At 38.9% G+C, this 25,352-nt stretch overlaps 1 protein-coding gene across 4 annotated transcripts in view; it reads left to right on the plus strand.

Moving 5' to 3' along the window:
- The window catches only part of SLC1A3 (solute carrier family 1 member 3), a 61,360-nt gene extending 49,478 nt beyond the window's left edge, over nucleotides 1–11,882 (plus strand). For 2 of the 4 annotated variants that reach the window (XM_009477999.2, XM_009478001.2), the window contains 5 exons: nucleotides 1,734–2,029; nucleotides 5,799–6,032; nucleotides 8,624–8,818; nucleotides 10,270–10,404; nucleotides 11,678–11,882. In XM_009477999.2, coding sequence (XP_009476274.1) covers nucleotides 1,734–2,029; nucleotides 5,799–6,032; nucleotides 8,624–8,818; nucleotides 10,270–10,404; nucleotides 11,678–11,882 — 1,065 coding nt within the window. The remainder of the gene's footprint in view (nucleotides 1–1,733; nucleotides 2,030–5,798; nucleotides 6,033–8,623; nucleotides 8,819–10,269; nucleotides 10,405–11,677) is intronic. The other 2 variants (XM_009478000.1, XM_009478002.2) reach the window with 2 other exon arrangements.
- The last annotated feature ends 13,470 nt before the right edge of the window (nucleotides 11,883–25,352 follow it).

The following is a 25,352-nucleotide window of genomic DNA, read 5'->3' on the forward strand; positions in this document are numbered from 1 at the left end:
AACAAAAATATACATATAAGACAATTATCATACCTGTAGACATTAAAAAAAAAAAAAAAAAGAATTATAAGTGTTTGATGTACAATGTGAGGCAGTGTTTTAACATTCCTGTCAGGAATGAGTTAAACACCCTTTAGCGAGAACTAGAAAATTTCAATTTCCACTCTAATACCTCTCTGCCACTACTCACTTAAAGAGGCAATCCCATCCCTCCTTCCCTGGCTGTGTAGTTCCAGTCTCAGCTTTTTGCCCTCTCTGGCATTCGTCAGTCAGAGAGTTGATTCACCTCCATAGCCTTTAACCAAAAATGGCCACTTTTTTGGCTTGGTAAGTTTTCTGCCAGTAGAATTGGCTCACTGAGAGATCGAACTAGAACTGACACAGTGGAGAAATTATCACAGGTTGGATGTGAGTGCGTGAGGGAGTGGAATTGGGCTTTTCCATGTCAGCCAGCTGTTTGTATAGCACAGCTGTCTCCTCTAACCACAGCCCAAATCTAAAAATGTTTTAGCAAATTTCATTTAAAACTCAAGAATATCTGACCTCCATGGAGATTTGTTCTGCTACATCTTAGTCAGGAACTTTCCATAAATATCCTGTAAGCAAGTTTTATTTGAAATTCTGAAAGGCTTAAAGCCTTCAGGAGGATACAGCAACTATGTGGAAGGAGTGCATAAAACTATTCAGGTGTGGAAAATAACAAAAAATTAGGTCAGTGTTGATAGATGTTGATATTCAGGTTTCCCATCTTAGTCATAAGTACTCCATTTCACTCAAATACTTTTGGAGTGCACAACAGTCTCCAGGTATTACTAATAATACTACAGCTTCTAGACTTATTTTTTTGTCTTTTGCTGGCAGGCCCAAAGGAATAAAAGTCCAAAGTTGCTGAATAACCTTGACACCAGCATCTCATTGCTTTAATAGGGTATTTGGCACCCTGAGATATATTAGAAACATTTTACTAGTGATATTTAGTATTCTTTGTGTTCAACAGAATCTAATCAGGACAGGGCTGCAGGGCTTTTTGAGCCCAGACAGAAATATTCAGAATGCACATTCTCTTTGGAAAAGCATTAGGTGGTGAAAGACTGTTTTTCAAAGTAGATGTTTAGGAGCATATTAAGATTTTTAAATTGATTTGCCCATTCCATAATGGAACCATTTAAGGTAGAATCCTTTTCTTAATTAAGAAAAGTGGTGATTTGTTACTGCAAAGCATAGGAAACTAATGGCTTTGCCATAGCAAAGGAAAAAAAGAGGTATGTTATATTTAAGTTATTTTCAGTCTAACCTTTTCTAATTCAATAAGATGAAAAACTAAGGACACTCCAGAGCACATGAAAATATTTTCAATAGCCAAAAAAGACCTCTTTATTTAACAGTTGGAAATATGTTTTGGGGAAAAATAGCAATTTATAAAAATGCAAACTAAGAATCAATAGTTTTGTCACAAAACTCATGAGCATGACAAACCTGCATCTTTGATTTTGACATATTTATGAGAAAATGAGTTCTGGAAGCTAAAGTTGAAGATTTAGCTCTTGAAGTTAATATGGATTTTTGTTGCTTTCAGGAAAGCCAGGCCTTCATCACAGTACACTCTACCAACAAATATTACACAAAAAATTCAAATATCCTACAATAGTAATTAATGATTTAATGTGTGATTTTTATGTTTGTTTGCTATAACTCACAGAATTCCTACCTTTCTTTTATTTTTTTTTTAACAGTTCAAAACTAACTATGAAAAGAGAATGTTTAAAGTAGATATTTCATCCAATGACACATCCACAGTGGCTTCCATAATAAGCAATGTGTCTGAAGCAATGGAAACCCTCACCCGAATGAAAGAGGAAATAGTTCCTGTTCCAGGTTCTGTAAATGGAGTGAATGCCCTTGGCTTGGTGGTTTTCTCAATAAGCTTTGGCCTGGTGATTGGAAGCATGAAGGAGCAAGGTCAGGCATTAAAAGACTTCTTTGATAGTCTTAATGAGGCTATCATGAGATTGGTAGCTCTAATCATGTGGTAAGTGCCTCTTTGATAAGTTCCTTTTTAAGTTACTAACTATTTTTTCACCACAGTCAGGCACTGGATAGCAACAGTCTGTTTGGCAGGAAGTCAGACAATAAGATCTTAACTACCTTGTAGCTTTTTTCATAAATGAATCATAGAATCATAGAATCATAGAATGGTTTGAGTTGGAAGGGATCTTAAAGATCATCTAGTCCCAACCCCCTGTCATGGGCAGGGATATCTTCCACTAGATCACGTTGCTCAAAGCCCCATCCAGCCTGGCCTTGAACACTTCCAGGGATAAGGCATCCACACCTCCACGGGGCAACCTGTTCCAGTGTCTCACCACCCTCACAGTAAAGAATTTCTTCCTCATATCTAATCTAAATCTACCCTCTTTCAGTTTAAAACCATTACCCCTACCACTGCACTCCCCATCTTTCCTGTAGGCCCTCTTTTAAGTACCGAAAGGCTGCTATAAGGTCTCCCCGCAGCCTTCTCTTCTCCAGGATGAACCACCCCAAATCTCTCAGTCTGTATTCATAGAAGTGCTCCATACCCTTCATCATCTTCATGGTCTTCCTCTGGACCCACTCCAACAGGTCCATTTCCTTCTTATGCTGGGGCCCCAGAGCTGAACGCAGTACTCCAGGTGGGGTCTCACCAGAGTGGAGCAGAGGGGTAGAATCACCTCCCTCAACTTGCTGGCCATGCTCCTTTTGACGCAGCCCAGGATACGGTTGGCTTTCTGGGCTGCAAGTGCACATTGCCAGCTCATGTCCAGTTTTTCATCCACCAGTACCCTCAAGTCCTTCTCCACAGGGCTGCTTGCAATCCCTTCATAGAATCATAGAATGCTTTGGGTTGGGAGGGACCTTGAGAGATCATCGAGCCCAACCCCCCTGCAGTAAGCAGGGATTGAACCTGTGAAATTGGTGTTATTAGCACCATGCTCTAACCAACTGAGCTAACCCGGCTGGTCATCCCCCAGTCTGTATTAATACTGGGGGTTGTCCCAACCCAGTTGCAGGACTTTGCACTTGGCCTTGTTGAACCTCATGAGGTTCACATGGGCCCAATTCTCAAGCTTGTCCAGGTCTCTCTGGATGGCATCCCTTCCCTCCAGTGTGTCAGCCACACCCCTCAGCTTGGTGTCATCAGCAAACTTGCTGAAGGTGCACTCAATCCCACTGTGCATGTCGCCAACACAGATGTTATATAGCACCAGTCCCAATACCAACCCTTGAGGAATGCCACTTGTGACTGGTCTCCATTTGGACACCAAGCCATTGACCACAACCCTTTCGGTGTGACCATCCAGCCAATCCCTTATCCACTAAGTCATCCATCCATCAAATCCATGTGTCCCGATTTAGAGACAAGGATATCATGTGGGACAGTGTCAAATGTTTTGCACAAGTCCAGGTAGATTATGTCAGTTGTTCTTCCCTTATCCACCAACACTGTAACCCTGTTGTAGAAGGCCACCAAATTTTAAGGCATTATTTACCCTTAGTGAAGCCACGTTGGTGGTCACCAATCACCTTCTCCATGTGCCTTAGCATAGTTTCCAGGACAATCTGCTCCATAATCTTGCCAGGCACAGAGGTGAGACTGACTGGCCTGTAGTTCCCCAGGTCTTGAACCCAAGAACTTTAATTCTGTATGTCGTTATTTTGCCCAAACATACCTAGTCTTTCAGTGTGTTTAGCTTTTGACATGAGAAAAATCAGGATCTATGGCAGAACTTGCTACGCTTATACAGAGCCATTCTACATCTTCATAAAGACAGTGATCACAACAGTATGATATCAGTTTCCTTATATCCTAATCTGACTTCACCAAAGGAAACTGACAAACCTTTCCCATAATCTTATTTCTACACAGCAAGACCTTGTTGTCTTTGGTTTCCAACCCAACCTGTTCCTGCAGTTGTGTAGTGTATACGTACGTCCTTGCATTGTAGCTGCACTGCTTACACATACACATAATTTTCTTATTTTCTTTATTGTATTCAATAGGTAAATAAAACCAATACCTTTTCCCTCAAACATTAGGTATGAAGTCTTTTCAACAATGAAGATTCTTTATTTGTCAGGTAGAAGGTTAATTATGAAAAGAAATTATGTTTTGTTGCCTTCTTTACTACAGAAAACAAACGAATCAACTACAAAAGCCTACCCAAGAGCACATACACATATGTTGCAGTACTAGATACAAAACTAAAACTAAGTATATTTTTTCCAGTAGCTAAAACTCTGTTCTGCCAGGAAACATCTATACAAAGCAAAAATCTTTTCTCCTTCTTTACAAGCACGTTTAAGATGATAAAGCAGTGGATGAAAATTGTTAATTCTGAGAAATTTCTAGATTTATTTGATGGCTTAAAGTGCAATTGAGATATGCTGGATAAATTTTGTTCTATGGTAACATAGTGTGAAAAGACAAGCGGACAGTATCAGGAACAGTGTGGCCAGCAGGAGCAGGGAGGTGATTGTTCCCCTGGACTCAGCACTGGTGAGGCCACACCTGGAATACTGTGTCCAGTTTTGGGACCCTCAGTACAAGAAGGACATTGAGGTGCTGGAGCGTGTCCAGAGAAGGGCAACAAAGCTGGTGAAGGGTCTGGAGCACAGGTCTTATGAGGAACAGCTGAGGGAACTGGGGTTGTTTAGCCTAGAGAAGAGGAGGCTGAGGGGAGACCTTATGGCTCTCTACAACTACCTGAAAGGAGGTTGTAGTGGGGTGGGTGTTGGGCTCTTCTCCCATGTAGTTAGCGATAGGATGAGAGGAAATGGGCTCAAGCTGCGCCAGGGGAGGTTTAGGTTGGAAATTAGGAGAAATTTCTTCATGGAAAGGGTAGTCAAGCGTTGGAACAGGCTGTCCAGAGAGGTGGTGGAGTCACCATCCCTGGAAGTGTTCAAAAAATGGGTAGACGTGGCACTTTGGGACATGGTTTAGTCTAGTCTACCCTTGATTGGTTTAGTGTGGATTTGGTAGTGTAGGTTAATGGTTGGACTGGATGATCTTAAAGGTCTTTTCCAACCTAAATGATTCTATGATTCTATGATTTATAGAGATAAGGCCATAACAAAAGTCCTGCTGCAGCAGAATTGTTAAGAGTTTTATGCTCAGCACTAGCTCTTTCTTCATCTGTAGCTGTGCTTATCAATAGGAAAAAGCAGACCGTACCACCTTTGTGGCTGCCCCACAATGCAGCTAACCTCTCTCATACACATGGCTTCATGCTAAAGTATTTATCCAGTGCCCCACTGGATAGAATGAGGCGTGGCCAGAAGCGGCTTAAAATCATTGGAAGTCATCAGCCTTCTGTGTGGGTTCCTTCCCCAACAACATGGGAAACAGCACTGGTGAGATAATAGAACTGGGCACTTGGTATAGTCTACAACTATGTCGGTTGAGCCTTTGTTCATACAGATAGAATTATAACACAACTGACTAAACTAGCTTTTAAACGACACTTGAATTCCGGAAAGAGCTCATCTTCCTATGTGTCTGAAAGGCATGCTATAACATCTTGAAATCCTTACCAGATCCTGAATCCAATGGAGCCTATCAGAATCATTCACTGCTTGTGGTTTAATCCAGGTTGAACTGTTAAGAGTTAAGGAGTTAAACTCTTGGACTGCTTCTGAATAATTGCAGTCATCCTAACAGTGAAATCCTACATTCATGCATGCATATAAACACAAAAGGTAGGGATCAGGGAGTGAATTTCTACTTTGTTCAGCACAGTACTGATTTGATTTCTTATTTGCAGGTATGCTCCACTTGGAATCCTCTTCTTGATTGCTGGAAAAATTGTTGAGATGGAAGATATGGGTGTGATCGGTGGTCAGCTTGCCATGTATACTGTAACAGTTATCATTGGTTTGCTAATTCATGCTGTCATTGTCCTACCTCTTCTCTACTTCCTGATCACTCGTAAGAACCCTTGGGTATTTATTGGAGGCTTAATCCAGGCATTAGTCACAGCTTTGGGAACATCTTCCAGGTATAATACAATATTCCAAGGCCATATTTTTTTGTAATATTACTGATTTGAGAAACAATTTTGCCTAATGTAATTGGCTAACTCTGTATTCAAGTATTCATTTGGGCACTTTATTTAATATATGCTGCTCTCCAATAGAGATAAATATTATCATTATATTGACTTGAACTCTATTTTCTATCAGAATCCCTGAACAGAGATGTAATGAGTCTGTTTGGTGATGCAGACTGTATGGCTGGAACACTTGTGACTTTGATTAGCCTTGTTGTTTGAAATTTTTAAGTAGTTTGTAATGGCTTCCTGGTAAAGGATGCAGCTGGCAAAGGATGTGCATGGCAAAATGGAGCAGCAAACAAGAAAGTTCAGAGGGGATTCTGAGAGACCTTGAGAGCCGTTATCGGCAGCTGATGTTCTATGCTCAAAATCCTGATAGCCAGTGATGGATATACAACCTGCAACAGAAATTCCACTTTTGCTCTTTGTTGATGAAGTCATAGGTATGTCATATGAAATAAAAAAAAACTGTTTGCATCTATGATGAAAGGAAATATTATTGTAATCAAATATACATTTCCATACCATATGACCTTTCATAAGACATCCTTCATTTGAATAGATTTTAAAAGTGCCTCCTAAAGACAGATGTTTTAAGTCGGACATTCTGTATTGCCAAAATCAAGTCCCTGGTGTCTGGGATTATTTTGAAGATCTGGATGAGAAGCTATTGTAACCATTAACATAAAATCTGATTAAGTTTTGTATAACTGAGAAAGTTCTTGAGGACTTAGAAAAATTATGACAGTATATTAATGGGTAGTGAGAGACAAATACTAATTTCACATTTGACATTTTTGTGTCAGTACTTGCAAATTTGTGGAATGCCTAAAAGGGAATTTAATTAATAATGATTTTTAAAAGAAGATAATAAAACTAATGCCAGTCAACATAGTTTAAGAGAAAATAAAATGAAACTGCAACTTTGACGGGTAACAGTAATAGTGTTAAGAGGACATGTTCCAGCTTCTGTAAGACATTCCACTTGGCACTGCTCAAGATTCTGACTAAGAACCCAGATTGATGCGAGAGCATACTATACTGCAAGTGGATTTAAATCTGTTTAAAATTCAGCTATAAGTTGACTGTCATCAAAGAGATTTTCTAGCACAATATTCCACAGCCCTTCTTTACTTTACATTTTATCAGTATTTTATCAATATTGATAAAGTTTTCAAAGACATGAAAGTCTGTTAAGTAGTTAGCAATGCAGAGGTCACTGAGGACAGAGTAATCTGAATTGCTGGGTCTTGAAAAACCTCTTTACTTTGGTGTGATCAGATGTAGAAATACATCTTTAAGAACAAAGAGCCCAGCCAGCTCTGATAAAATGGCCACCTTATCCTTCCTTCTGAGGCAGTGTCTCTGAAAAGGAACTTGGGTCATGTGGGTTGAATGGGCACTCCTGTAGCATATGAAGCCAAAATATTCAGATGGGTTGGTCTTTAAATGAAATTATCTTTTATATCATATTTGGATGTAGCAGCAGGGGAACAAGATTAAGTGGTGTGCGGGGCCTCGCTGGGACAGAGTTAACATTCTTCATAGCAGCTCATATAGTCCTGTGTTTTAGATTTGTGACCAAGACAACACTGATCATACATTGATGTTCTAGCTATTGCTGAACAGTATTTGCACAGTATCAAGGCTTTCTCTGTTTCTCTGTTTCTCACTCTGCCCCCTGCAGAAATAGGTTGGGAGGGCACACAACCAGGCAGATGACCTGAACTAACCAAAGAGATATTCCATGCCATATAACATGCTTAGCAATAAGGTGGGAAAAGAGGGATTTTAGGGAGGCTAGCCATCTTTTACTTGGGAACGGTCTGGGCATTGGTCTACCTGTGGGAGGTGATGAGTGACTGCCTTTGCATCACTTGGGTTTTTTTTTGTTTTCTTTCTCTCTTCTTCCACTTACCCTTTATTTATTAAACTTTTTTTTTCTTTTAATCTCTACCCCTGGGTTTTCTTGCTTTTACTGTTCCTTTCTTCTTTGCCTGCCTCACTCAGGGTGGTGGGGGTGAGTAAGCGAGTGGCTGTGTGGTGCTTAGCTGCCTACTAGTGTTAACCCACAAGTGGAAAGTAATGTAATCATCCACCAAAATGCCTTTCCAGGGGAGCCAGCAAATAAATAAGAGAAAACATGCTGTTTACTGAAGTCTTGAATAGCTCAACTTGTATAAATTCAGGAAAACAATGCTTAAGGATGATTCAATCATAAATCCATGACATAAAAAATGACAAGCAGGAATCGTGACAAAATTACTGAACTTAGACACATTCAGACTAGGGACTACATAGACAGTGACAGTAATTAACTATTGGAAAAACTTTCCAAAAGCATCAGAAGAACCTCCATCATTAGAAGTGTTGAAATTCAGCCTTCACATTTTCTAAAAAAATATGCTTGTAGATCACATAAAAATTAAGACAGTTAGAACAATCTCTCCTGTCATCACAATGTGTGACACTCTTTTCATTCCCTCTTTTTAGAATTTGTATCATATATTACCTTCTCTTTTTTTTTTTTGTTTCAGTTCTGCAACATTACCTGTTACATTTAAGTGTCTAGAAGAAATTAATGGAGTGGACAAACGAGTTACAAGATTTGTACTCCCAGTTGGTGCTACAATTAATATGGATGGAACTGCTTTATATGAGGCTTTGGCTGCAATTTTCATTGCACAGGTTAACAACTTTGATCTGAACTTCGGGCAGATTATCACAATCAGGTACAGAAGCCATTATTACCTACATATAATAAAAGCACCTTTGTGATGACTCCTTCTTGCTATTATATGTGGGATTAAACAACAGCATCTAGAGCTAAAAACAAGAACTGCTGCAGTGGCTGACTAACTGTAATGATTTACATCTTCTGCACAGAACAGGCCCCCCAGTATATATTTTCCATTAGGTAAAGCTTTAAAAAACTGTAACATGACACAACTATCACTGCATCTAGTAGAGTCAACAAGAACAGTTTTTAATTACTTTTAAATTTTCTTTCTTAAGAACTCATGCAGCTGTTGGGAGCTATAGACTTACAATCAGTACCAGGCTGTTTACAATGCATGTACAAAGCAGTAGCGTAAAAGTGTCACAGTGCTAATGCTAGGAGAGGTAGTGTTTTCCTAGTCCTGATGGTCTCAGGATACAAGTAGAGCACACTGTGTAAGGAGCAGTAATACCTTTTATTTCACCAGCTGATAGGGGTGGAGAATATAGGTATGTTTTCAAGCACACAAGCCTTCATGTTTGAAATAGAATAGCAAACAACCCACTAAGTAGTACTCAATGATAACTGATCTGCATTAATTTCATTATGTCACTCAAAGAGTTTAAGAGAAAAGGGTGATGGGTACATGTGCAGAAGAAAAAAAAATGTCAGCAAGGGGAGAGAGGGACACTGCAGGACAGAGAGACACGTATTTATCACTCAGGAGCACTGAAAGTTCAGATATGGTGAACTGGGAATGTTGAAGATCTTCAGGCAGAAGTGCTTCTCTCCATAAATCCACCAGCTTAATTCAATATTCATCAACAGAAGGCAAAACTCTGCCTTCACACTCTGAGGCAATAGTTCCACATTCATTAGTACTAGAGCTGCTCCCTGCCAAGCACCTGACAAAACAAATTCTTCCTAAACCAGGTGTGAACAAGCGTATTTCTATTAAGTTACTAGACTGTATGATTCAGGGTTTCTGGCAGCTTTCTGTTTTCTGATGGCAGAATGCCAACTGCTGGAGGACAGATACTTCACTTGGAATGAAGTTACAGTGAGATGGCCAGAGAATAAAGGTTCTTGCATTAGATCTGCCAGGACAAAATTACCTCCACAGCTTTTCTTTTAACATGTTTGAGCTTGTGGAATGAGTTTGTTCAATGGGTGAGGGCTTGTAGCTATAATGGTTTTGTCTGGCCCTTAGCGCCTAGTAGGGGATTTACCACCTAACAATATCATGTTTCAAGGGTTCTGGATAAAGGTTTAGTGTAAACATTTTGGATTAAAATCCACACTCCCCTGCAGTTATGCAGCATTCCGATAAGAGACTAGGCTCATCTTTTGATTTACTACTGAGCAAATGTCTTCTTGCTTCATATGTGTTTTTAATGTTTGCCAGATGATAAGGAGACTTTATTATGGAAGTCAATTAATTGCTTTTGCCATCTCTTTGCACAGCATCACAGCTACAGCTGCCAGTATTGGGGCTGCGGGCATTCCTCAAGCTGGACTGGTCACCATGGTCATTGTGCTCACATCAGTAGGTTTGCCTACAGATGATATCACTCTTATCATTGCAGTGGACTGGTTCTTGTAAGTATTTTTATGGAGTCACTAAAAGCTTAGACCATATTTAGAAATGCAGTAGCCAGGAACATTCTGGCAATACTGCAATCAGTGGTGTACTTCTCTTGCTGTGGAAGGCAGTTGGAAAGAAGTGTTAAAAAGAATCACAGTTTCTTGCAACTAACGTATTTTTTTAGAGCAGATGGTGAGGGGTGTTACTTAATGATGATTCCTCTTGCATGCAAAAGGGTTACTTAGAAACCTGGATCCTTAGGGTAGAAGAAAACTTCCAGACACACTGTAATTAAATTAGCAATGAATTGCTTTAGTCTTCTATTTTTTGTAGGATGGCAATGAAAACCTTTCCATCAATCAGGCTCAGAGCTGGTTCAGATCCAACAAGGTTCATTGCAGCCCTGCTGACTATCTAATCTAAGAAAGGTTCATATGTCTACCCCATGGACACAGAAATGAAAAACAGTTGTGTAACTCCCTTATCCAGCCACCACAATGTATTGCCCTTCAGTTTTTCCATTCCTCTACCTGTAGAAGACTAAATGACACCTGTTGGTATATGGGGAAATCCCTTAGGTCCAGGAACTAAAACAAAGACAGAAGGTTTCCTCCAACCTCTATTTCATCTAACCCCTATTAGTTATAGTTTCCAGAGGCTTCTACCCTGCAGTCTTCTCAGCTGATCCCTGCAAGAAGTTGCCCATGTTGTTATCAGAACATAATGTCTTCAAATGATTATCTAACCACAGGCCCACAGCCTTATGAAGGTGGACGCTTATCAAGTAACAGTGCCAGTTGCTCCTTGTCAAGCTGCCTCCTACATCTGGGCAGAGCCCTCTAAGACGGCTGAATCGTTGTAGTTTAATTTTAATTATTTCAGCAGAATTCCACCCTAAATTACTGACTGTAGTTTATGGTCAGGAGGGAAATGACCCTAACAAGGTAGATTCTCATTGGCTTACATGTTCAGAGGATACAAACCCAAACCATCAGAGAATAGAAATGCATCCGAGAAGCATCTGCCATATGGTCCCTTTGTTGTCCCCATGACACAGCTGTTTCTTGCTGTGAAGTTGCCAAGAGTATTAACATATTTTGTGACTCCAAATCCTAGTATATTTGTTAATTTCTGTAGAAGAAATCATGGCATTAACAGTTCAGATAAATGAATATACATAAAATAGATGAATCATCTAGTAGCTATTTAAAGGCCATTTTAACAGCTAGTCTGTATGCTTCCCTGAATAAGCTGTGAAATCAAGGCTAACTTACTATTTCTCCTTAGGGATCGTCTCCGCACCACTACCAATGTCTTGGGAGACTCCATCGGAGCAGGAATTGTTGAACATTTATCAAGGCACGAGCTGAAGAACAGGGATGCTGAAATGGGTAATTCTGTGATAGAGGAGAACGAAATGAAGAAACCATACCAACTGATCTCACAGGAAAATGAGAGTGAGAAACCGTTAGATAGTGAAACCAAGATGTAGGGTAAAGAAAGCATGAGTCAAACACTACAAGTGTGGAAAACACACACTTTTTCCAGACATTTATATCTTGAATTCACCAAGTTCACTTATTCCTTTTCTTCTCCCTTCATGCTAGCACTGGAAAGAATTAATGAAAATATATTCCAAATTAGCAGTGATCATGGTATATGTTGGCTTCCCACTTAAAAAAATTAACAGGCAACAACACCGGTCCTGCTAGACATGTGCTAACTGAGGATAAAAAAAGAGAGATTGTCAATTAAATAAAAACAAAGATCAGCGTATATGTTAGTCCTGTGAACCTATTTTTTTTATGAACTGGAAAGTAAAAATAGATAACAGAGCCTGAAAATGGTTTTATTTTTTTAAATACCTGTTGCAAAATTCCTAACATATATTAAAACACAATCAATATTTCTAACTTGATAACTGCATCCAGCTAAGTAAATTAACAGGATTTTTGCTTTTCTATCTGATTTTTTTTTTCTAGTGTGATATTGTTGTTTAAATATTAGCAGGACAATAAAAAGGACATTAATTGAAAAGATAAAAATGGGGATGATATATAAATAAAGAAAAAAAAAAAAAACCCAAACCAAATCAGCACTTTTATCAGCTGAGTTGAAAGATTTCTGAGAAAGTTATTTTATCTAGACGCAGTTTTTCACATTAGCCTCAGCTGATCTTCACAAAAACTTATCCTAGTCAGCTCCCACTGACTTGTAAACATTTATGTATGTACCTCCAATCTAGATTTGCCCCCTTAATTTCAACATCACAACCCAGTTGAACAATCTGTGTGTGTGTTTGTAGGACCAAGGCCCTAGCCTGGGACAGAAAATGTGTCTTCATCTCTGTTTGGACAAAAAAAATATAGTGTCCTCTGAGTATGCCAATTATCTACTTAATAAGCAATAATAAGAATACAGGGCAGTGCCAGCCTTCTGCAGAAGGTGCAGAAGGGTGAGATGCTCAGATCCTAAAGGGACTGGATTCTAAATCTGAATCCCTGCAACCAGCAGGAGGTTTCCTGATTGGAAACCTCCCAAATGCTTTGTCATTCCACTGATAAGTTACAGAGCTATTAGCTGGATTTACATTTTTCCATCTGGAAGAGAAGGCTCCCTATCTCAATGTGAAACTTTGAAATCTTGAAATGTTGAAATTTTGAAATTTGTGTGTTTATCAGTAGCATCTCAAAAAGAAAAAAATAACCCTTTAGAAAATAAAACTAATGGGTGCTTTTTTACTTTTTACTAGGAAAAATATATAAATTGCAAAATATAATAAATGTTGAAATTTTAATTAGAAAGGATTTTAAAGCACAATATTGTAGGTTTCTGTCAGGGAATAGATAAGGAAGGAATGAAAAAAGGGAGAAAATGCACTTGTAATCCTGTGGCTTTTTTTGTTCATCTCAAGATTATTCTCTGATGAAGCCCTTTTCTAGAAATTAAATTATGTATTTTTTCCTTTTTGCCTTGTATTATTATAGAGGTTAAACTGGAAAGTTTTATTATGCAGTTACAGTTGGGGGAATGAAAAAATGTTAATCAACAGGCACAAGAGTGTTGAGTGATCTTTTTTATTAAAATGTTTGGTGGTCTTCTTTCTCCCTCCCCCTACCAAAAAATTCTGATGATGGAAATGAAGGATTCCCTTGCAATGTCCCAGCTGCCACTCAAAAAACATTCAATATGTTGCTTCTGTCACTAAAATAACACAAATAAGGTGTACAAGTAACTGTAGTGAAAATGTCAGCATGCTGGTTGAAGGCAAATCTTTTCCCAGGCAAGACTGGTTTTTTTAGGACTGAAAACTCCTGCCCAACTTCTCTAGTTGAGTAACCCAGGCAATAGAAGCAGGAACTCTCCAGTGAATGAAATGAGCAGGGTTTAATACAGAGTATTGAGCAGTCAAACCAACAAAGCTCTAAAAGAATCTCTGAATGAAAGAAAACAAGTATGGGTTGTTTGTTGGTTTTGGGTTTTTTTTGCTAAGAGAATGCAAATCTAGGATACAGACAGGCATTTTCTGATATGTAATTAGAGATATTTTTATATAGATACTGTATTCAGAATGTGTGTATAAACATTAACTGTAGAATTTATGGCTTAACAATTTAATTTTTTGTTAAGATTTTGTTTGGAAATACATTGCAAAGACAATGTAAATGGCTGTCTTTCTATGACATCAGCTGAGAAAAATGAATTGTGTCACAAAGAATGTGATTTTTTTTATACTAACTTTGTTTCTTATGGAAATCAGGTACTATAGAAAGATTCCCTTCCCCATCCCTCATTGGTTCTGCATTGGTATGCACCCAGAGTGGATTGAGAAACATTACTTTGTAGATGTATTTTCAATAAAGATAGTTTTACATTACTGCTTTTTTGTGATTTAGAACTTCTTTCAAAGGCTCTGTAATAGAAGCTTTGCACAAACTCAGAGCCGACAAACCCATAATATGGGATTTCAGGAATTCCAGGCCATTTTATACAGCAGGGCTTTGACATAGAAGGGCTTCCTCACTTCAAATACCTGCTTACAGTTTCATGATCAAAAATAAATAAGTAAAGGGGAGGAGGGAGGAACACTGAAAATTAAAAGAACCAATGTTCATCCTACATAAGTTAATTCAAATTCAAGTATATAAATTCATATAGATATCTGCAAAATACTAAAAAAATTAAGTATTTACATTTTTCTTTGATTCAGCTACTGCAAAGGTGCCAGTTCATTTTGGATGTACAAGTAGATGGTCCAAAACCCCCACTGAATTGGGGTATTATAGCATTGTAACATTACAGCCATCCTAGACAATCTGCTGTTTTTCTCACAGAAGTGGTTTGTGATGGTGTCAGGGTTCATTTGGCCACAACTTCAGCTATCAGTTATCATCTAATGGAAGTGAATGTCTTGTAAGAAGGACTGGGAAGGTATAAAAGACATAAGCTGAATCACTTGCACCTGGAAAATTGTGTTGGTTGGAGCAGATGGAGGCAGCAGGGAGAAGTCCTGCCTTCCTGAATGTACACCAACAAACCACTGGACAATGATGTCTATGAATTTGTTTGTGGTATTTTGAGTGAAAACAATATATAATGCAACCAATTTTGTAAAAAAAATTTCAGAGAAAACATGGTGTTCTAAAGTGCATGAGCAAAACTTTTCCCAATTTTTTTCTGGTTACCTACACATTCATTCACTCAATCCAGGTAACTATCTTCGTGTTTCTAGAATTACTATCATGATGGGAAGAGCTACAGAAAGAGGGTTAGTGTATCACTTGGAGATATTACTGGCACAGTGGCCTTGCTTTCTCTTCTGTGCCACCATGCAGAACAAAGACCTCTGGAGTTCCGTAATTTTTCAGCAGTGTTTTCATTTGGATGTTGGGGTATGAAACAGCCATGCCATTCTCAGGCAAGAATTTATGTCTTTGTAACAGCGTGGGGCCAGTATAAAGCAAAGTGATCATCCATGTGGAAAATCAACTACTGGCACAGGAAAGTATTTCTGTTTTCCCTTCCAAAAGACTGAATTAGTGCAAGTGAAATTTGTGTTCCAGTGCAGGCCCAACTGATAAGAAATTTAGGGCATTTTTTTTTTTAGCTAACCCTGTAACACATCCTTTGTTTAAGAAAGTTACAATGGAAATGGTACAGAAGAGTATAACTTGCTTCTAGTGTGATCAACAGTGTGCTAGTTGTGCTAGTTGTGATCAACAGTGTGTGACCAACTTGCTTCTAGTGTGATCAACCATTTCCCAGAACAGGACAAAAAGTCTGAGATGAACTGATAGATCACTCCCTGTCTGGATTTCTGTGTTATCTTTTTAAAGAGATCAGCTTACCGTGGAAGCATGGAGTAAGATGGAGAAAGACTCTTGGAAGATGGAGAAAGACTTGTACACCTCCATGCCAAACTGAAAACCAGACTTGCAACATTAGTGAGGCAGCAAGATTCCTTCCGATAACAGAGAGAGCTGTAGTCAGATGATAGAACGCTGCATGGTGACTCCTTTCCTTTCCCCTCTTCCCCCACCTGGCTCCTCAGATGTCTCTAAGATACCCAGAAGTATCTTAAATTCCAAAATTTTAGGACAGGAGCGCTTGCATCTCTAACCAAAGTTTTTCTTCAACATGCCTCATTACACAACTAGGGCTGCACAAATAATTGATTTTTCACTTCAATGAGAGAACTGAAAAACTGGGGAGACTAATTCTTCCAGGCCACCATGAAAAAAAAAAAAAATTATTGCTTAAAAGAAAAGAACAGTCTCTTTAAGGTGTAACGAAATGTTTTATTCTCCCCTTCTTTATACTAATGCTTTTCCTTTGCTCTTTAAAACTTCCTTTCTCCAGACATTGCACATTTTTCTGCTTTTCCTGGTTGCTTAGATTTTTTTCCTTCATTGTACTACTGGCTTTTTAAGGGCTTTTTAAAACCCCTGGTATTTGATAAAAATTATGAAAAACAACTATTTCCTGATATTTTTCCAATATTGTTTCTATTACTCTTCCACATAAACTTGTGTTCATTTCCTGCATCGTGGGTTTTTTCAATGCTTCAAACAGTTTTTAATTTTCTGCAGTACCACGTTCCCCTCTCCATCTATCCCACTTCCTCTCTTGGCTTTACTCTTCATTTTTACAGCTTCTCCTCCAAGAACTCCACTGCAGCAGGTCTTCATAAACCCAGATTCAGGTCTCCATAGTATTCTTGGTCTCCTTCATAAACCTAGGCATGTCTCAGCCTTTCCGTGTTTTGGTTCTTGACCAATAAAATGAGGACAAAAGTGTTGCCCTAGAACCAGGGTTGTTTCCAGAGAAATCAAGATTGTGAAGAGCCGGTACAACGGAGCTGACACATACACCTGGGTCATGTCTCATGCACCATCCAAACCCTGAGGATTTGCCCCTAGTGCATAGTACCTTTGTACTATTATCTCCTGTGCTGTAGATACGTAAAGTGTATTTAAGAACTTATACTACCTTCTCTTCAAAACAAAACTTAAATAAATTTGTTCATCATAATTGTACATAAAACCAGGCCAAATCCTGTGGTGCTTGCTGGCTCCTTTCACTGGCAAAACTCCCATGAATACCAATAGGGAGAAGCATAAAATAAAGATCTGACTTGGATTTCACACACAGGGAATAAACTACAGTGCAAATATATTCAGAATAAAATTAGTACTGATGACAGGTGGTGCTACACAAACCTCCCTTCACAGATCTGCTGGTTCACCTTGCTCATGACCTGCCGTTCCTCTCCTATTCGAATCCCGCTCCTCTCCCAGGCAACAGTTCCTGGCCGTGCCAAATTCCCTGGTGGTTTTGTGATATGGACAAATGGGGACTGGGATAAGACCACCCAACTTGCTTTCATTTACAGGCTAAGCCAGGATGTAAGGCTGAGACTGCAGAAGAAAGAGACTACGGTACTAATCCACTGTGCCACTTAGCCTCCACAGTGCAAAAGAGCTATTCAGATGCTGCCAACGCTTCATTTTTAGATGTACTGTGGCTCTGTAACAATCAGCCTCCTAAAAACCGCAAAATGTTTCCCAGCAGTGACAGCCAAAATTTTTGTCTCATTGGATTATACTGCCATCGTGTGGCAAATGTTTTTTTCACAAGTAACATTTTCCCTCCAACTAAAAAGATTAAGTTAAATCCTCTGAAGAACAGTTGAGCACAAGACTTAACGTTTGCTTCAGCTGCAGAATGGTATTATTATTATTATTATCCAATTTATTCACATAAAGAATATACTCATTCATCTTGTCCTCTGTTCAGCACAGCCTTAAAGAGGTTCAGCTGTGAATACCTTTATTCTTATATTGAATCTTTTGTATGTGTTAATTTGCTTGTGCTTTATCTGAGCATCTCTGAGGCAAGATGAAGGTGTCATGGGGAAAATGTGTGCCACAGTTCTTGATACATTCTTTTAGGTATTGGGGGAATGGTGGTGCACGGGCTAATTTGCTAATACTAATTGCTAACACAGTGGAGTTTCACAGAGTTGTTAATCTCTCTTCCAGTCTCAATTGTTTCTCTTTGAAGGAGCTTTCTCTTTGTAATCTGATGTCCCCCAAGGTGCTATGAAAATGCTAGAGTTCTACACTTGGAATCTATACCTGCCAAACCTTGTCCCTATTGATGCATATAGACAGTAAGTACATTGACATAATGCGTTTTGAAGAGGCTTGAGAGTCAGGCCAAATGTTAGTCTTCAAACCCTTGATTAACACCTAACTGAAAAAGTATCATCCAGGCTGTCAGTTGTGGCCAAAGAGCATTAGGTATATCTGATGAAGAGAAGAACATACAAAACTTTTAATGTTTCCTTTCTCCTAAGAGAGTCTGGCCCAGGCCAGTTCCCTGACTCAGCTGCTCTAACCAGCCATCAAGTTACAGAGCCCCTCAGAGTACAAACAAAGCATGAGCACTGCACTTTTCTTCCTTGTGTTTCCTCTTGGTGGGCTGACGATTTGACTCAAAATCTCTGAACTATTTCAGAATTCAGGTGAGTTAGATGAGATCTTCCAGGGCCACATCCACCAGCTATGCAGCTGCTCTCTGCTTGCATGAAGCAAATGCTGTGTGGCATGTGGCCAGGACCTGCGCTTTTCCTTTGCAAACCAGCAGAGCTGCCAACTCTTATGGTATTAAGGATTGTATTGTAAACTCCTAGAGTCAGAGTTAGGAGGATTTTGCTAACACTGTCTTAAAATATATTTCCAGCCCTCATCGCTGTCTAAAAATATGATGCAACATAAAGGACCAGAAAGCAAAGAAAAAGAGCTCCAAATTGTTATTTTTAAGTCAGTCTTAAAAGGGCCCCACTCATAATTTTGAACATTTGATGTCTGTAATACTGAATCCCACTAAAATAACATGCCTCAAAAGCTATTCCAGCAAAAATTGACCTTCCTGTTAATTAATGTCTTTGTCAAACCGCACTAGGACTTTCACAGTTTAGCAGCAACCAAACCACCATGAAACTCCACCACAATCAAAAAGTGCATCATCTGCTAAAAATATAGAGAAGAGTTTTAAAATTGTGAAAATAAGTCCAGGAGCATGAGCAGGACTTTGTTTACTGCCAACCCAAGGTGGCTTTTCTATTTCAGAGATGTAATGAATAAACTAGAGAGTCAAGCTTTGCTTCTTCCTTCTTTCCTTTCAATTCATGACTTTTCAGAGCATACTTTAGTCTGGTGGGTGAAGCACTCTCCAAATAAAGCTCAGGTGTGAACACAAGACAGGCAGTATTGGAAGGGTAAAAGGGTGCTAGGGGAGATACTGGGAACTACAGAGCAGCAATTCTGACTTCCTGCCATGGTAAGGTAATAGCATAAACCCACACAGCACATGGACAAACACAGGGTATTGCGAAGGAGCTGACATAGCTTCTGCAATGGGAAAACCTGCATCACGGACCTGCTGGACTTCTGTAATTGCTCTAGTAAGGAAACCAGTGGATGCAATATATTTGGATTTTCAAAAAGCCATTGGCAATGTCCTGCACCAAATGTTAATACAGAAAATAAGTTGCCATGGACTGGAGGATAGATCCTTTATGGATTTAAAGATAAGAAACAAATGGTAGGGCTTAACTAACATTCTTCAGGATGAAGAAGTGTCCAAAGTGAGTCCTCCCAGAAACTGGTGCTGGGACTAGTTTTACTGAACACCTTTATTAATCCCCTGGAGAAGGAAGTTTCCAGTGAAATCTGTTTAAGTGTGCAGATGGCATTATGCTCTTTCAAGTAGTTAAATTCCTTGCCAATGGTGTCAAATTCCAGAAGGAGTTCACAAAACTGAATGGGTGAAAGGCTGCCAGGTAAGTTTCCCCTTAGACAAATATAATGTAGTGCACCTATGGGAAACAAAAATCTAAACCAGGTCTGCATGATGCTGAACTCAAAACTGGCAGTTACGAGCCAAGAAAAGGATCTTAGAGTTGTCACTGACAGTTTCCTGAAATCATTGGATCAATGCACTGGCCAAAAAAGGCAGCACAACGCTGGGCGTCATCAGCAAATATAGTCAGAACAAGAATTTTGCTGCTATGTAAAGGCCTTGGTGCAGCTACACCTTGAGCCCTGTAGAGAGTCCAGGTCTGTGCATTTCAAGGGGAATGTACAGGAATTAAGAGGTGCAGAGAAATGAGCATGGAAATAAAACAGCTGCCTCATGAGGTGATACAAAAAGGCTGGGACTCCTTACTTGGGAGAGGTTGTATGATGAAGAACAACAAAATCAAGAAGGCAGTGGATAAGGTAAATGTAGAACTGCTATTCACCATATCCAACACCACTAGACACAGGGGAAACTTGATGACACTACTGGGTGAGTATTTTAAAATAGAGAGTTTAAACTAGTTAAAAGAGAGTACAGCTTTACAAAGTGGATAGTGAACTTGAGAACTTGGTTGTCACAGGACGTGCAGGCAGACAGTATCACAGTGGAGGCAACAGTATCAACAGGTTCAAAAAGTGATTATACACATTCATAAACAGGCCTAAAAGCAGATACCAAAAGGAACAAGGAAGGACAAATCCTCCAGCATCCTTACTACAACAACTGTGGAAGTTAAGCAAGTCACCCGCAGAAGTGGCCAGTTCACATGCTTTCACTAAATGGTGTCTCCACCGCAGGGCAGTGAGAAAATACTGGGTTTAACAGAACATTGGTCTGACCTAGCAGGACATGTCTAATGTGTTTACTTTTTTTCACCTGTCCCACAACAGCAGGCATTTGGGCAACACAAAATTGTCCCTTCTGTTACCTGCTGATAAGTATACTGTGGCATCAGTAATTCCTTCTGTGGCTTTCCACTTCACTTCACTGACTCATGCCTTGAAGTTCTGCAACTTGCATGAAGTAGTCACCCTGGAGCTGCAAACTGATGGTTAATATCTTTCAGGAAGAACAAGTTTCTGCTTTCACACTTGTATTACGGTGTGAGCTCATGTGTATGATCTTCCTTTGCAGCACGTTACAAAGTTCTCTTGTTAAACCTTTTACAAAACTGACATGACTTCCCTAAGCACAGACCTTGCTTCTAGACCTGGAGCAGCAAGACCTGCTTCCTAGATCTTCCAGTAAGTAACATTTTGCAGTTTGGGCAATGCAAGAAAGGTGAAATGGTGAACAAAATGTCACATATTCTCATCTCCTGTTTTTCTATTCCTTGGTCAACTTTAGGAAATCCAACCTCCTTTTGGAGCAGGCTGGTAAGTGTTGATACAAAGCTGTACAGCTGCGCTCCGCTGCTTTCCAGCCAATCCACGCACGCAGAGAAAGCTCAAAGTCTGAAGCACAGAGACTTCAGCTCATCTACATGCATTTTCCTGAAATATTGCTTCTGTTATTCTGTTGTTTCTGCCACTTTATGCAATATTCTGTTAAAGAACTTGGGGAATTATTTGGGCTGTGAAAACACAAACTCCAGAAAACAGACTTTTTTTCCAGATTCATCCCATTTCTTAGATTGGAGAAAACAACAATAGACAAAGGAAAAGAGCAACTTGGTATAGTAATTCATCATCTGTTAATGAAAGTGCTGTCAGTATTAATCACTGAAGAGCTCAGCTTAAAATTTCTTTAAGACAAAGCAAATTAATTGTAATTAATTCACTTTGTTAACACAAATTGTTATTATTTTAATACATTAAATTATTATGAATTTGTTAATACAAATTATTATTAAAAATGTAAAATATTAAAAATAAAAATATTTTATGGATTTTCTTCTTTGGTTAGCAAATCTATGAAAGCGTTTCATTAAAACCATGACTGGGCAGTGGCCGTCTATCCTCATGTCATGAAATTGGTTGAGACAAGAAGCAGCATAGAATTTGTTAGCTCCCACACACTAGAAATTTTGCATCTAAAAGCTGCACCAAATCAATAAGGTTTAAAGCCCTTCCAGTGGAGTGCTTTTGTCCAGAAGATGCACTGTCCCTACAATATGTAATTTCAGCCTTCGTAAGGGCAGAGCTCACCATACAGAGAAGTGCAGAGAAAGCTCAAGTAATAGATGTGACACACAGTCCTGCAGAGAAAGACAGTCCAAGGACTGTGAGCTTGTTTCCTCCTCTTTTCCTCAAGTGGATTCATAGGTTTAATAGGCATAGGGGTATGAATCCCTCAAGGGATTACACCAGGATGAAATTAACCCCAAATCACGCAGCGCGAATTCTTCGTTCTGCCTGACATCTAGTGGTCCTAAACAGAAAGACTTTCAGCAACTGAACAGCTTTTTTCTCAAGTTTCCTGATTGGATAGTACACACTCAGCCTGAACATCATGTGAAACTTCACTGAAGGACTGTGGCCTTTTCCAGCATTTTCCCCTGAAAATTATTTAAATCAGCATTTTGATCTGAGTTCTACTTACCTTTCAAGTGAAGGAAAAAACTTACATAAAAGTATAGAGATGTCAATCAATATTCAAGTAAATCACTTGCCATGGGTCTTTCCCATGTGCACAAACATGTTGTGGAAGAAGAAGAGCTCTGTTACATGACCCGTAAAATAACTGCACTATGCTATACAACCATCCTGGTTTTTAAAAATTGTCAAAATACAGACTTTCCAGAATAACCATGTTACCGTTAGACATGGCACTCAGTATAAGTGATAAGTGGAAATTCATCTTGGATTTTATGTACCTTACTCATCACTCTTCACTATTCTGATTTAGTATATAATATCTCTTTCAACTACAATTTTTAAAAAGACACACAAGAACTACTGGTATCAAATGCAGTATCAAGGAAGTCTACACCCAGAAAAGGACGGATAAAAGCAGAAAATAGTTGTGGGGTTTTTTCCAATGAGCTCAACAGCAACTGTTTGTCTTTGGCCATATAATTTCAAAAACTACACAGCAGCAAAAGGGCATTCCAAGAAAGGCAAGAGAAATTATATTGAAGGAATGGAAAACCTTCCAGCTGAAAGGAGCATAGAAGGAGTAGAACTAGTTGGAGTGCTACTAAAGAAGACATTAAGTGGCCAAGGTCTCCATTAAGTGGAAAGAAGATGTGCCATTTATGCTGCCTTCTAATGAAGAAGGAAAGTGGCAGTCCATGAAATGAGAAGCTGAAAATCCACACAGTTAGTTACTTCAGATTATACTGAGATGAAGACTTCAGCAGAATCTGGAAGACTTTCCACATTTATAAAGACAATGAGAACATCCATACTCACATCAGATAAATCCATGTACAAACTTTTAAAAGGGACAGAAATTCTCATGCCTCAGGACACCCACCAGTCTCTGTGTGCTGCATAGGAGGAAAATCCCCAAGGGGCATGCCAGATCACATGCCTTCTTTAGCAGTTTTGCACTTTCTCTGAAGCTTTGGCTTGCTGTTGTTGCCAAGATCAAATTATCAAATGAAATGAACTGGAGGTCTGATCCAGGATGGCAGTTCTCATGTCCCCAATTACCACAGCAGCATGTGAAAGCAAAAGACTTGTATGTTTATTAGCAAAGGATGGAAAGGCAAGAAAGCAAGAGCTTCCGAGGCAGATGCCCACTTACCATTGATACCAAATCACATATCTCATCTCATGAATTTACCAAGCACCGTTTTAAAAGCAATTACGATTTGGCTTTTTACCTCTATCACTATAATTGGGAAGATGTTTATTAACCTATCCAATGGTTAGGAATTTCCTTTTAATTTCCTGTTTTATAAAACTATTTTATATCCATTTATTCTATTCCAAATACTTTCTAGCACATAAATAGCTCTTCTTACTCCCTATGTTGAGTTACTGTGTTCCCTCTCAGCCTTTTTTTGGCTTGACTAAGATTTACTAAGAGTAAATTTTTTCAAGTCTACTCCTATGTATCTCTGCTCCCCTCATTGTGCTAGCAGCTGTCTTCTACAGTTGAGCCTTTACCCTTCTTGCAGAAGCGACCAGAATTGCTAATGGTATTTCAGATGAAGTTAGGGATGCATAAAAACATTAATTCTTCCTAAAAGCTACCAAATACTTCACTGACACATCCCAAGATCTCATTTACTGCTTTGCTACCATCTCATTCTCTCTACATGCAGTCATCCTTTAAACATTTGCAACTAATTATCTCCAAGTTTATAGCAAAAATTCTTGTTATTAGTCCCTAAGTGCAATGACTTTGCAGTTTGCACAAATTAATTTCATTGCATTCAATCAGTTCTTGACTACTTTTTATATCAAAGTCATTAATAGAATTATTAACACGTCTCAAGTGGGGAAATTTACTAGTAACACCCCCTTCAATGTTACTGCTCTCTTTTTCTCTTCTAACCAGTGTCTCAAACTCCTGAGCAATTCCGTACAATCTTCTTCAATTCAGTTAATAATTTTCAAGACATGATACCAAACACTATGTTGAATACCAAATAAATGAGACCCAGTAAATTGGTTTTGTCAAGAAAATTAGTTATATTTAGAAAGAAAATGATACAGCAAGTTTGGCTTGATCTATGTCTCGTGACTCCACACTGCATTTTATCCTATTTCATTTAGTCCCCACATCTCACTTCCTTCTGATTTTTGTTGCATGTTTACATTCTACTAAGCTCAGGCTAGGCTTGAGAGATCTGCACAGTCTAAGTGCCTGTGCAGAGGCAAGTTCAGGTACAACCAACATTACCTTTGGCAGACATTTGTCCAATCTCCTCTCAAAAATTAACACGGCTGTGAAAATCTTCAATTAACCACACCCAGTTAGAAGTCTCTCCTACTGTTCACTTTAAGCTTTCTCTGCAACAAAAGGTGGTGGTTTTTTCTTGTTATTTTCCCACCCAGAGCAGAAAACTGTTGATCACCTTTCTTATAATAGTCTTGCTATATGGATGGACTGTGGCTGTTTCGCAGTCTTGCAGTTTAAACAAACCCTGTTCTCTCAGCCTCTCTTAATAACATGTTTTACAGACGTTCTCTCTGGGACTTTCTTCAGTTTATTTAATAATATTTAAACTATTACATATTCTAACCTATTCATTATAACAGTATAATTTCCCTGCAATCCTGTAATTCCTGTTTCAAGCATGAATGAAACTTGGTAACCAGTACAGTGAGTATTTGTTGTGCAACACGTACACAGGCACACATGTGCCTGTACAAACAAATACACACAAGATCTGCCTGAGCCTGGTAACCAGTGAAGAAAATGCTTCACTGTGTATCAGTCAAAAAGACGCACCTGCTGCTCGTTTGAAGTGTTTTATTTTTTCCTCTCGTCTACATATCTGAAGCTCTGATCCTACGACTTAAAAACTTAAGTCACTTCAATCACTCTACACAGTTCATGCCTAGTAATTTTGATTACTACTTCAAAAGAATTATTAACACATACAAAGCTACATTTTGTAAATAGTACTTAAGACAGCTAGTAGACTCGTTACATCTATGAACAGCACAAAATTTCTACCAGTTTCTACAGTATTCAAAAC

The sequence above is a fragment of the Pelecanus crispus genome, chromosome Z (assembly GCF_030463565.1).
Source record: "Pelecanus crispus isolate bPelCri1 chromosome Z, bPelCri1.pri, whole genome shotgun sequence".
Classification (NCBI taxonomy): Eukaryota; Metazoa; Chordata; class Aves; order Pelecaniformes; family Pelecanidae; genus Pelecanus; species Pelecanus crispus.